This window comes from Antedon bifida, chromosome 6 (assembly GCF_963402885.1).
Source record: "Antedon bifida chromosome 6, ecAntBifi1.1, whole genome shotgun sequence".
NCBI lineage: Eukaryota > Metazoa > Echinodermata > Crinoidea > Comatulida > Antedonidae > Antedon > Antedon bifida.
In genome coordinates this window covers 16,381,174-16,396,389 of record NC_136231.1, presented here as the reverse complement: position 1 = coordinate 16,396,389, position 15,216 = coordinate 16,381,174, and the positions used below count along the sequence as shown (strand labels likewise).

The following is a 15,216-nucleotide window of genomic DNA, read 5'->3' as shown; positions in this document are numbered from 1 at the left end:
ATAAGTTACTACTATGCATTAATTTAAGTGTCATTTATGTTTTAAAATGTTTTATGTTTTATTCTATATTTTTTACTAAACATTTCGATATAAATGTATGGCCCAACAAGAAGTCATAAAGAAAATTACTATTATAATCTACTTGGAGTAGAGTGTGGACTTTAATAATTATATTAACTAAGAAGTGACTTTAATGATGTAAATCACAATTAATATTCACTGTCTAGACTTCTACTTCAAATTAGTACTTCAAATATACCAATATATACTTCTGGATGAGTAGCTCATGATACAAATTAACTTTTAAAAATCAACTAGTGCTAAGATAAAATAAACATATCCATCTATGATTGTTGTGTTTACGAACTTGTTACATAACTTCATTAATATTTGTCACGTATACAAAAATGGAATCTTATTATAAAGCCTGGCTCTAATGGTGTTTTCTGAACATGTTATGTAGTACTTATATTTCCCCTTGAAGACCCCTTACTTGGGGTGTCCTCTTGATAGTGGCGTATCACAAAGAAGCGGTTGTAACTGTACTGAATGTATCGTATATTAATTGTATTAATGGTATTTCTAAATTAGACACGTCTTAACTTGAAAATATCTTAATAATTTTATTATAATAATATTATTATTATTTTCTAGTTTGTTTGTTGTGTTATTATTATTTATAAATGTTTTCTTTTTAGGTTCCTACACCTTCCCACCAGATAAGCGAAAATGTCCAGAACTGTGTGTATTATACTGTATTGAAGAAACAGTATCAAAGAAATAAATAATGGAATGATCTATTCAATTCACCTTTAGTATTTTGAAAGCCACCTAAGAAGTCAGGTTATTGAATAAAAAATACGATTTATGTTGCATTGGTTATTTTAAAGAACCATTAGTGAATTAATATGTCTGGAGGCACTCAAAAATTAGAACGAAAATTAATAAAATGAAACATTTAATAAATGCCTTATCAATTACCCAAACACAATGTAGGCATAAAATGTGACGTCACTGCTGACATTTCATTGGATATAATGGTAAATAGCATAGGTTATAATTATTAGTATTATTATAAATATATTTTGCTAATAAATAAATCAATAACTAATACATTCCGGCAATAAAAAAAAACCTCGTTATGGTATCTTAGTAAAGTAAACTGAGTATGGTTATAAAGCTAGATTATTCCACAAAACCACGACATTTGGAGTCTGAATTACTATTACAACTTCGTCAACCACTCATCATGTCATGTGATTAGCGCATTAAAATAAACATACATGAGTATGCACTTACTTGAATTGATTAAAGATGCATATGTTACTGTTATCAATCATAAAATAATATGACATATAATAATATCACATATTGTTAGGCAAACATTATACTTAACACCTCCTATCGGATTGGGCCTACCAATATTTTAGTTTAAAGCTCAGGTACAGGCATGAATTTTAAATATAATATCTGGTTAATTGTACATAGATAAAATATTTGTAACAAAAATCAAGACGAAAAAACATGAATTTCCCTTAATATGGTAAAATACAAAATTTGGCAAAATTCTGCCATAAAAAACCAGGAAGACTTTTTTTCAGTAGTTAGGTAGTTTAACCTAATGTAATAACATGTCTGGTGACTCCCTAGAAGGTGAAAAAAGATGGTGGATATATGGTGGATAATTTTTGCTATAGCATGAAAATAAAAATCTGAAGTTGAATAAAAATACCAGAAATGTAATATTCAAGTTATATTACCTATATTTTTGTCATCTGATAACATTTTTTACCACACTATTTATTTTTCATAGCTATTTAAAATGCCTCTCTATTTACAAAATTTGTGTACAAAAGAATAGAGATTTTACTGTGTAATTTGAACTATCCCCCCACTGATAAGAAAGTGCTTATTTTCAACAAGCTCGTGTAACACAAATAAAATCCCAAAAATTAAGAAACATAGGGGAAACTATAGATCGATAATTAGTGGAATGTATGATCAATAGAAATGTTTTGCCCGCACCTGGCCTTTAAACAAACCACATTAATTGCATGAAATAAGAATACACCCGTTTCATTGAAACTAAGTCGCTAATTGATTTAAAATATATTCATTGTATTGCACTCTGTTTAAAGAAACAAATACCCCATATAAAAAGTAAAAACAAATTGCAAACAATACAGTAGCCAATGTGGGACGAAGTTTGCAGTAAGCAGACGCGATACCGGCCTCTGTATTATCGCTAGTCATGATACCGTACTGTAACGACTGGGTCGTTTTTAATCTAATTTCATAATGATGGGAACATTTCACAGAGGGGACAGAATCGGAAAGTTATAGGTACAATTGCAATTGTAGTATATTATGCCCTGCTTGGCTGACAAGGAGTGTAAATACTTTATTGAGGAGGAACAGTTTTCGAAAAGGTTGTCATTATATTTATTTATTTTATTCATATTTCTATGAAATATTTGAGGAAATATAGAGTTATCATTTCTAATTTATTCAATTTGAATAATTATACGTTTGTTATAACAATGTTTCAAATTACATTCTTTTCTAGTATAGTGACGAAATGTGTTTAATCACATTCCATATCTTATAACTAATTTAGATGTACAATTACCAAATACTTCTGATAACGTTATAGATGATTATTGGCAAGAATCTCTACCCATTTGTTTTTGTGTGTTTTAGTTGATTCACCAAGCAGGTTTAATGTGTGTTCGTTACAACGCGTTAATTTTTCCGTATCGCGTTCTCAAAATTGCCAGGGCTCGTTGATTTCTAGACAAAAGTTAGGTTTCGCTAGATTAACACATTATAGTGCATGACGGGTAATCAAACAGATAGATGAAAGCTTGTCATTGGCTGTCAGTAAGGTTTGTATATAATCATCTACTTACTCATCCAATGATAAGGACATGTGACGCAGTGGTAACTGATTTACAAATTTTAACTATGCGTGTCTATAATTTTGGATGAATATTCGGGAGAAATTATTTGTTAATGATGTGTATGTTATTATATAACGCGAAAAAAAATCTCCTTCCTCATACTATTTTAAAGTCACATGGCTTGCTTTATACTATATTAGCTTTTTTTGAAAATGGTCATATATTTGGTTTTTAAAACGTTTACACTGTCATCCTCGTGTTTGGGAAGTAACAAAAGATTTGTCATAAGATTAGTTTAACTGATATTTATTTTATTATGACTTTCAATCTATAATTACAACAATTAATTCAATCTTCAACAATATAATTTCAACTTAAATAGTATTAATATACACATCATTTTGCTTCATATCAATGACATCAGTAGAATATATTTTATACAATATACATACAACACCAACAAATCAACGTAACATAAGATAGAACGTTTTAACGGAATACACGATAATATAATAAAATTAAGCGCTCATGTCAGCCGATTCTCTGCACATATATATACCTCCATGTGGCATTACCTGTCCAGTATCATAGGCAGACATGTGGTACCGTCATGTTATGGATAGGTAAGACTCATAGTCCAAGCACATGCGATACATTTAACACTGTATTACATTGCTTATGACTTGACAAAGTTACAGTGCCGAGAATCGGCTACGAGTGTTGGTAATTCCTTTTTCAACAATTGAATGTGTCAGATCTCAGAAAAAGAACATGGCGCAGTATAAATAAAAACAACCATGACTCGCGTCGTGCGCATGTTATATGCACGGCTCACGTTCACAGTTCACATGCCGGCAGAATACACACTTTATATTCAAAGTAAGGGGGTTTTTTCTCATGCATTTGAGTTCCACTCTCTCCTAATAAGGCACATTTTATGCAGTGATTCATGTCAAGAATTACACATAAAATGAATTACATTTCTTTTATTATATATCTTAGCACACTATCTATTTGATATATTGCACACGTCATTGGATATTTAAACTTGGTGTTTAGTTCAAGTTAACGTTTTAACCTATAATGGTTTGACATAGCAATCTCTAGTCTTTTTGGTAACTTAATTCATAGTCACGCGCCGACCATCATTGATGTGCCAAAAGGCTATCAATACATGAAGAGGGCATGCGACTGAGGCAATGTATTCTGACAACGTCGTCTACTTATGATAGGCCTAACCAACAAAAATACACTAAACAAACTTTTACGAAAACCCCAACTTGCGCCTTCTATAAAGAAACATAATTAATGTAAATATACCATATAGGCAATATCATATTTGGATAAAACAAAATATAGTTAACTTTAGTGACTGAGGTAACTGGACGCTAAGACTATTGATATTATTGCTGATACACTGAGAATGTCATAGAATCTCTAGACATTTTTTCATAAATAAAAACATTTAGTTTATTATTTCACACAGACTTTGAAATTAGTACAAGTACATCTATTACAATCGGGTTTACATAATGTCACAAAATTTGATTAAGAAGATGATGTTTTTATAATTTTAAAAATAAATGATGAAAAAGTTGGCTGAAATCAGGAACAAGTCTTGTATTATGTAATAACAAATAAGTTAATTATCTCGTAAAGAACTCGTTAGCTTTTAGTACGATATTGTTTTATGGTTATATAGATACGCAGTGTTATCTTTTTCTGCATGTATGGGCGTTAAATTTATCCCTTGCATAGTCTTACGCATATATTTGTTGTGTAGGTTTTCTTATAGCTAAGTAAATTAGGCATCACATATATAAATGCATATACCAAAATGATATTAGGCTCCCATAGGGATTAGGCATTAGCGCCTTAGTGTAGTAATAAGACACGAAAAAACAACTTAAGTGGTAGCCTAAAGAAAAAAAATACAGCAAATAAAGGCTTACGATCTCATGGGATATAAAATCGAACATCTACACCACATTTACTAATGAGTTGACAAAATATAAATCACTATTGTTGCACCTGATATTGTTGTACATTTATAATTATTAGAAATCACTTTGGAAAGGTTGTAACTGTGTGCGTCGGATTCATATGCTATAATTATTCGCGACGTAACACTATACTTAAGTACTTGATACGACAAGTTTGAATTGAAATCACATTAAACTGAGTTTTGCAATTACAACCCCACAGTAAGTATCAGTGAGTGTTATGGAAGTTTTTCCCGAATGGAATTAAGTTGTCGTGGAGATATCCTCTTGACTCAAATATCTCTTAAAAGGTATTTTACATTTATATGATGATCATTCGTTACTCTATCGGCATCTTTCAGTTCTTAACTGATAAACACAAAAAATACTAAAGAGAGAGATACAATTATGATAATATAGTGGCATACAAATGACATTAGTTGATTATATTGCATTCATTTGTTGTGATAATGTTGTTATTAGTACGTTTATTTCATCTTTCATTTGGTTACACATAATATAGACATTTTCGTAAACAAAATAAAGCAGACTTGTCGACCACACAAATTAAAATATATAGGGCCTATGGACGGGTTGTGCCAAATTATATCAACTAATTTTCAATAAATACAAAAATACATGTCTATAACTTAACAATACTTTTTTATGTTTGATTGATTAAATGTGACGTCTTTTATTTATTTATTTCGACACGGTATATTGATATTTCTATAAGAATATTTGTCAAGACACAGTCACAACTAGTTCGTAAGTAATTCTATTGTTAACCTACGATTTTGTGTAAATTCATCTTTTGATCTAGTGCCTATCTAAAGCACTTTCATTAAGTCTTCTATATAAAACATTAAACAGCTGATATCTGATGAAGTAGCCCTCGCTTTTCTATGTACGCGGTACTATGTACCTTAAATATCGATTTTGCTTTTATCTTATACGTCATCCAAGCACGTGCTCAGTCACGATTCTTACTCTTTATTAAACATTAACATTTCCTATTGCTTAATAAATAATTTAATTATATTATTAAACATCTTTCATATATATCTTATTTTTTAAATCTCTATCTTAAACTTCTTAAATAACTGACTATTCGTGATCAGATCCATTGCCTTCGCTTCGTGAGATTCGCCTGTGATGAAAGTTCTCGTTTTCTATTCGTGTTGGAGCTTGTTCTGCTTGGCCGGCAACTGTGTTACCATTCTGTTTATTAGGAGGGTAGTAGCCATTGGGTTGTGGAGCATGCGCAGTATCTTGTGTTTGGTTAGTTATGTTATTACCATATTCTGAATCAGTTGCCCGATATTGGTTTCCTAGGGGGTCATCGCTAAGTAGTACCGTAACCTCCTGGTGTACCGGTGTCATATAATGAACCTTGCGAAGTGAAAATAAAATTGGAGCATAAATAAAACTTGCCAGAGCTAAGCATATATTCATTGTAAGAAACCCTGCTCCTGCAGCTATCTGTCCAGCCAAAATAGGCCCAAGAAAATATGCAATACAATAGGATATATCGGCCAATGCATAAACACTACCGTAAACAGAAACGTGACGAACGTCAACAAGAAACGCGAGAGTTGGCAGTACTGCCGTGTCGACTAACGCAATACCGAAACATATTCCACAAAGTGGAATAATTAGCACACCAACCGTCTTGCAGAAGGGTACTATCACGACAAATATACCGATTACAACCAGCCCCGTAGCAGCGTACAGCCACTGGTACTCTGGTCGCTTTTGCGTTAACTTTACAATAATTACCACACCAATAACGTGGGGTATAAAAGCAGGCAACCATATTATTCCACTTTGCCAACTTGATGCGTGCATCGTATCTTCCATCCAAAGTGCTATGGTTGGTTCAAGTGAAGCTAAAGGTACGTAACTCATGGTAAGCGCTCCCGCTGCTACAAGAATGTAAGGATCTAAAATGAGTTTATAAATCGGTGTTCCTTTCTCTTTTGTCCAATGACGGTTTGTAGCAGACGGATTCGTGACAGTTAACAACAACGTTGCGTTAAAGAGGGCAACAAACGCTAGAATAATGAACGGTACTTTTTTACCCGTAAATTCATAGAATATACCCCCAAAGGGCGGAGCAACAAGGTACCCAAAAGACATGAAGGCTAATGCAATTCCCATTGCCTTACTACGCTCTTCTTCTCTTTGGTATCGGTCAGCAATCATAGCTAATCCAGAAGAATATGCAAATGCTGAGCCAATTCCTTGGAGGCTTCGAGCAAAAAACAAAATGCCGTAAGTTTTTCCAAATGCATAAACCAAAGTTGCCAGAAACATGACTATGAGCCCTATGATCATAGGAATATCGTATCCAACTCTGTCAATCAGAGTTCCAGCAAATGGGTTAACAATCAATTGAATAATCGCTTTTGATGCAAATAAGAATCCAATTTTAGCACCGCTATCATCGGTGTTGTTGGAATCTCCATAATCGTCAGATCCTTTACCGTCCCACTCACTTCGCAAATAGTCCGGAATAATCGGAACAATAACCACATAAAGCATACTGTCCAGTAGCAGTGCAACACATACGATGGCAAGAATAATACGTCGTTGATTTTCTTGTTCACGGAGACGTTCTATGAATGCTATAATCCGGTCTCCAATGCCCGAACCTACTTCGTGTAAAGACGCCATCTTGTTCTTAACAAATTGGGTCGAGTATTGCTGATGGATATTTCACCTCTGAAACGGTAACAAAAATAAAAATTACTTAATTTGTATTAGCAATTTTATAGATTTTAGTTTGCAGACGTGAAATATCCATTACAATATAACATAATAATAGTAAAGTGATCTCCACCTGAGGAAAAGCGGTAAAGTATTTAGTACATTTCACTTCAGGTTGGACAAATTTTAAAAAAAGCACATGTATGCAAAATTTAAGTAAGAAAATAACATTATAATTACATAATATTACTTATATACGATAATTAATTTATAATTCAATTCAACTTTTATTTCAGACAATTGTCCATATGGTATAATACATTACAAAAAAAACAAAAAAAAAAAGATGAAGGAGAGAGGACCAAAACTTTTACCTATTGGTATACAATGCCTCTCTCAATTTGTAGTACATGTTTGCATCCATCAACAAATATTTATATATACAAATTAACATTCATTTTACGCTTTTCATTATTCTTGTAAAAATAGACTTACTAAAATAGACAATAGATTTTGTTTATATATGATTTATCACCACCTAAAACATTTTAAAAACTACCACAAAATATTTTGTGAACTTTTTTTAATTGGAACATATCTAAAACTAAATCGATCTGTGTGATAAAAATGCAATTTGATTAGCAATCATGTATTTCAGAAAGTGTAAAGAAGCCGTCCGTTTTGGTTTCAGTGTCGTGTTCTAAAGGCCTTTCTTTTTCACTATGTATCTATCGAGTCGAGAAGTCATTCTGCACACACTCATAAAAATATGAACATGCGTAGAACTATTGCTGCTAGACTCAACAGCTACTACCTAATTGTGTGGCGTACCGTGAACACGAAATGTCTCTAAACGACTCCATGTTGAAACTAAACCGAGATCTCGAACTTAAGGTAACATTGCGTCAAATCACTTGAAGTTTACTTCTCTGAATCTGAATCAGACATTTATTTTATTTCCACATAACAGCTGCATCAAATGTTTTTAAACTTGATTTTGTTGGAATGACGTAAGCAAACTTAAAAACTCGTTTCTTCCTTTGATTGACCTAATACTTTGTCCAATCCAACTTCAACTGTCCATGGCAACAACTTGATTCATCCACAAAATCGTTTACATTGGTAATGAAATGGCGTCCTGAGTCTTATGAGCATCATCAGTTGTATGCAACCACTTTTATTTATTGTACATCAGGCAATTTACTCTTTTTGACTCATCAAAAGCCAGCTCAAACGAATGATTCTTACAAAATTAAGAATCTATCAAGAGTAATTTAAAACTTACAAAAGTAGGTAGATGCATTTATAAACAAAGCCGTTATAGGCCTACATTGGACCGTGATTGATTATGAAAAGAAAACAGATAGTGATTTTATAGACAACGAGGCCAATCCGTAAAGTACACATTGGTGAAATTTCAATTCACTCTCTTATATGACAGAATTCTTTAAGACCTTATAATCACGAATTTTGAATATAAGCAGCATTGATGCGTCTTAATGACAGCAATTTTCCACCTTAAGTTACCTTTACTTAAATCCAGTGTAATCTCCTTGAATCGGTTAATTCCAGTCTCTCGTCTCCGAAGCTTAATTTTTCGCCCAATTGATTACATAGTATTTTATCTATGATTCACTTGACGAAAAAAACATGAACTGTACAATCATTTTGCGATTAAGTTGACTTATTTCACTAACATCAATACTTTATGTCTTTTACAATTCAACCGACACTGTTATCAAGAACCAATACGTAGCTAAGTGCACATAATTCATGGCCATCTTTTACTTTTTATTCGCCAGAAGTTTATGTAGTGAAATACACGCTTGGAGGAAAAACATATAAAGTGATGATATCGCAGGATTATACGGTTCATGCGATAATAGCGAGCTCTCGTGTTGGGACAGTAGACATTAGGAACGAGGCGGTGTACACTAGGTTTCAACGCATGCGTAGATGTGTTTTTAAAAATAAATTAACGTTTCCGTTATAAAAAGCAGACGTATAATTATTTTAAAACTTAGTTATTGATTGAAATAAAGATGATTGGATAGGCATAGTTAAAACCAGAAATTAAAAAAATATATATATTATATTTCAAAACAGTTGCTAAATGTCACTAACTTTTATACGCCATTCTCATAAAGCACATGAAATATGGTAAGTGAATCAACTGCTTTCTTGATAACATTTTACATGGGTTTAGTTTGAAAACGATAAAAACGTTAGTAAAATCTGAATGTATTGGTGGATGCTCGAGCTTGTAATTTTGTTAGAGTTCAGTCAAGTATAACGCATTAATCAATATTCCATAAATGGTCTAGTACATGATGTATAAGTGAACATGCTATAAAACATAATCAGTACGTTAATAGGCTTTTTTGTTGCTGTTAAACAATATAGTTAGAAATTGTACATATAACAGCTTCCAATACTCTAAAATGAATACAATTTGTCTTCAATGGCGTTCCATAATATCTCCTCAATAATCTTTCCTTACATTTTGTGTCAAATCCTGTTCTATATCATACTGAATATGAATCATTTTTAAAAAAATATTCTTTAAATTAACAATTTTTTATATAGTTAGTACAGAAGTTATTTGAAAAATACCCACTACATTACATGCCAATCACACTTGAGGAATTTGACATAAACTTAAAACTCTACAAACAGAACTTACATTACTATGTTACTTTTTAAATTGTCCTCTATTTTTATTTTATTTATAATGCACCCAGTAGAGCATAGTAACAATCTATGTTTCTACTACAGATTCAAAATATAAAGCAGGCCTGTATTTCATTTGTTTTAAATATTACGATTTAAAAAAGCAATCAAAATCACCGTATAATAATTTACTACTAATTGCAAAGTCATGCGTAATAACGTATTTTTTCTATCTAATAAAAATAAAAACACTGTGTTCAATAATTATAGCATTTGAATGTATTAAATGCTAGACAGGTCATGTCAACCTTCATTATGTGACGTCACTGAAAATGTGAATATTTTTTTCGATATAGCCCAAAAGGTGTTATTTTCGACGACGTTATTAGTCGCGTGGACGCGACTCTATTAGTTCACTATGTCGGTCGGTCGGTCTGTCGGTCTGTCTGTCGGTCCGGTATCACTATGCGTTTTAGCACGCGACTTATGGCTGTTGGCCTTGTTTTGAATACAGGAACATTATCGATGAAGTTATTTTATAGACTTGCTATACTTTATGTCTATGAACACTCTACGCACTTTTGACAACAAGCACGTGAATTAGTTTTGTTAAAAATAAGGGTAACTATAAATTTGGATCGTCACCCAATTCTACAGCTGTCATTAGATAATATCTAACTGAATATTGCAAGTCAGTTAGATACAGCTGCATAATCGGGTGGTGCTCCAAAACTCTAAAACAGAATCATTAAAAACAATTAATACTGTAGGCATGTTTTTTCCCTATAACGAGTGGGAAACAATTACTTAATCTCAAAGGAGAATCATACTTTGCAAAGCCAAAAAAAGAATGTTACAGTCTAACATACGAAATACTCGAAAACTCAATTCCGAATGTTGATTACTTATTAAATTTAGCATTATTGGCGGAACGAAAAAAATGAATGTTTGTACGTGACTGTATAGTAATTATATTTTTGAAGAAGAAAAGAAATTATATCACGGTAACATGCAATTACTAATTAGGCAATGTACTAATTGTAATATTTAAAGAATTTCATTCATTTTAAGAATATCATATCTTGTCCAATCAATTGGCATATTTTTATTCGGCCTATATCGAGAAACTGTTCTTCTATGCTATTTTAGCGAACCAGTTGTGTTAATTACTTATGCGTAGTTTTAAACAGTATGCATTTATGTCGATACGTTGTACAGTAATGTGTGGCACCCACCTTTCAACTTAATTAAAGTTCAACAAACCATACTGTTTGTTTGAGATCTTACATTGTAAACAAATTGTTTAGGTATCACATACATACTATGAAATCTTATACTCAAAGTCGTTCTGTGCAAAATGTATATATAGTGTTGTCGGCATTACTTGATCACTTGACGTCTCAACTTTGGAGTTTATCGATTAATTTAAACACTTTCTCCTTGAGGCTGAGAGCAATTATTAAATCTGTCCATTTAGCATTTCAAATTTTCACAATTGGCATGAGCAATTGTGATTCTATCTGCCTAGGGACAAATGATGGATTTCAAGCAAAACTATAATGAGGAATGACTAGATTCAGACATGTTTGGCTACCATAAAGAATGATCCAATTTAATAGCTACAACAGATATATTTTATCGTTATGTTACTGCATCAATCTTTTTATTTCTGGAGTTATGTTTCTGATTTAAAATTTATAATTTGTACATCAGCATATAATTATCACGAAGTTGGTTGAAATTAATCTACTGCTTGTATAAATTACAGAATAGAATACAATAAAGGAAGAGAATTATGATACTCTTACAACAGCAGAGAATGCAATTAAGATATTTTTAATATTGATAATATTGTAGTATAACATTTATTTAATAATTAAATTTCAATTAATCATCACTAAAGAGAATAATGTATACCATTTTCTTGTCTAATTTATTTAAAACGGTGGATGTAAAAAAGATAGATTTTAAATTAGTTTATATCTTGTTACGCATCCTTTTCATTGAATGACGTCATTGAATGTCTGTAAATTAGTGTCTGTAAAGGATCAATATCACACGATAACACTACACAATAGTAATTGGATAATTAAAAAAACGAAATCAATTAAAGCCACTTAAAGTTATTTTGTTTTGATCTGTTTAAAAATATTATTGACTAGCCAGTTGTTTTCACTATGGTCTCATAAGCTGCAATATAAGTCTGAAGACACAAAAACACAATGGCCATTGATTCGATTGTTTTTAGAAAAAATATATTTTAGATAAATCGAACTCCAGACGTTTTGTTTACGAGACAAGACTGAATGTCCCTATTAAACTGATTCTTCTGTAAAATGTTTATGGCTCAAATACCCGACAACTGGCAAACCTAAAGCGTCCCACTAACATTTTGTTTAGAGGAGATACTTTCTGATACTGTTAACTACACTTTAACAGTTAATTATAGAAATCATTGTTGGTATAAGTTACTATAGTTAGGTATTATAATTACTTGCTTTGGAAGCCACACATTATCTCGTCGATTAGTCACTTTGATGTATAGCACACGTTGACATCATTGGCATACTCGTAGATAAAACAGGTTAGCCAATTTGTCGAATATCCTGATTTTGAAAGCAAAACAAAAAATCTGATAGATCTATTCTTCCAATGAATATTATATGTATATAACATGTAATTGCATAGTTTGCTGATAATTATTATTGGAAAACAATAAGTAAACAACCAAAATATGCCATTACGACATAGTTGTATTAGTTAATTAAAAATATCACCATGTTGCTCTTTTAAATTCATTAATTATTAGTGAACACTATTTGTTCATCTTCAATGACGATGTTTAGATGGAAAGTGTAATTTTGCTTTATACTATAATTTCACTTGTAATTAATATAAAGAAACTGACCTTTTATGACCTAGGAAAAGTGCCTTTTATTGATAATGTAATAGTTGTTGGGAGCTTAGTCGGATCTTCTCACCCAATTTCAACACTCTAGTGTGCACTCAACAAATGTACGCACACACTTAGGCATAGCCATAAAACAACGCCTAATATTCCTATCTTATGGCACTTAACGCATGACAGACAGAAAAAACATCAGATTCGTAGAAGCTAAAGTTTTAGCGTCGAAAATATTACCATAGAGGGAAATCACGCATACATGTAACGTAGTATTTGAGCAATTGTCGCGGATTGATAAAGGTGAGAGATGTAAAAGGTCGATAAAATTAGAAACAGGGAGGAAAAATAATGGCAACGAACACTTACAAGCATTTGAAACGGAATCAACGATAAAATCTCAAAAAGCATGAAAAGTATATTGTGACGTCACGATGTTTTGATAAGCAACGGAAGTGCGACGGCAGTCAAACGAGCGTTCACCTTCTGTAAGATATAGATTATCTGACGCGTTTTCCCTTTGATATATTCATATGAACATTATTTTTAAGTTATAGGGAATTACTATTTTTTTAAACGAATAGTTGAGTCTTCTACTAGTTCGAGATAATGTTGTTAGCATAAATATCATTGAGACAAAAGTGGTTTGAACATTCTAAAAATAGTATCGATGGACATAGGTGTTTTACGAAATAGATATTAATTATGAAGAAAACGTTATTCAAGAAATCCATGAAAGAGTGGTTATGTACGGTAGTTCATAAATGTATAACTGATGATATTACTTCTCTCCCAGTCTTCAGTCTCGTGCATTAATAATTATAAATTCTGAAGTGATTTTGAGTGGCTCTTGAGTAATTCATTTAAAGAAAATAAGATAAAATGTATTAGATTAGAGTGCCTTCATCTGTTTGGATATTGCACCTTTCTCTTATAATATATCAACACCCTCTCAAAAATCGTCAATCTCATCTACTTATTCGAATCATAAGTAATGCCAAAATAATAATAAAACGTATGCGTCTACACGAACTGACATTTTCTAATCTAGAAAAATAGTACAGTGTTTCCAATATATACAAACAATAGTAGCTGGGATTAAGCAATCTTTGAAACTAAATCAATATCACTTTCACGATTGTATTTTTGACATAGTGATGGATTGTGGCGGGTGTTTATTATACAATCACAATGATTAAGTTCAACATCTTAAACTAGAAAATATTGCACAAACTATTGTTAAAGCATTGATTTTCAACTCGAGTTTACGTCTGATCTTTCACAGACAAAAAACATTGCAGAGAGTCTAAAGACAGTGATGTATCTGTCCCATTGACTCGATTAAGCTCTGTAATGCCGTTACTTTAAAGAAGGCGTTGTTCGGGTGGTATGCGCGCGCACAGCGTGACTTACAAATAGTTACGAACTACGAGAAATTGTATAACATATAACGAGCACTCTGATGTGCTATGAGAACATTAATTCATCTTTTAATTACTGCATTGAAAGAAGATTTCTTCACAGCTTAGCCTTAAGAGTTCCAAGTCGATTAATATGTTGAAATGAAAAATCACCGTTTTTCTGTCTCAATTGAATATTTCACACACAAAAATTATCTAGTACGATTATAAGCATAATATATAGTTCATTCGTATTTATCTGAAATTGAGAACCAGGTATCGTGTCGAATGTCACAGGGTTTTATTTTCCTTTTCTATCACTGTCATAACATTTAAACTCATAATGTTGCGTATTGTAATATAAGTGGGTTGATTAGGGCAATGTATCTCTATTTGTGACTATAGCATAATTACTATTTACTAAAAACAATAACAGTTCAACACTACAGCAGTGTATTGCCGGCAATTGCAACCTATTCGTTTAAAATGACTATTGAATTTGCATTTGATGTATCTTCAAGTTATATTAATTAAAAACTTTCAAGTCTTAAATGAGATTAACTCACTCAAACAATTATTTAATTGTAAAGTTATGAAATATATAGCTATATGATCGTAATGGCCTAGATAGTCAAGTCATTGGTGGCGCCGTA

At 31.9% G+C, this 15,216-nt stretch overlaps 1 protein-coding gene across 1 annotated transcript; it reads right to left on the bottom strand.

The window, feature by feature from the left end:
* Nucleotides 1-5,892: 5,892 nt before the first annotated feature.
* LOC144844638 (putative vesicular acetylcholine transporter-B) lies at nt 5,893-13,637 on the bottom strand. The gene is made up of 2 exons (XM_078701642.1): nt 13,533-13,637; nt 5,893-7,606 (listed from the first exon to the last, which is right to left on the bottom strand). Exon 2 carries the CDS (start codon nt 7,556-7,558, stop codon nt 5,990-5,992), a length of 1,569 nt encoding a protein of 522 aa, XP_078557768.1. The 5' UTR covers nt 7,559-7,606; nt 13,533-13,637; the 3' UTR covers nt 5,893-5,989.
* Between the last annotated feature and the right edge of the window lie 1,579 nt (nt 13,638-15,216).

Coding starts and splice junctions, on each gene's coding strand:
- LOC144844638 (XM_078701642.1), bottom strand. CDS start 7,558: ATGGCGTCTTTACACGAAGTAGGTTCGGGCATTGGAGACCGGATTATA.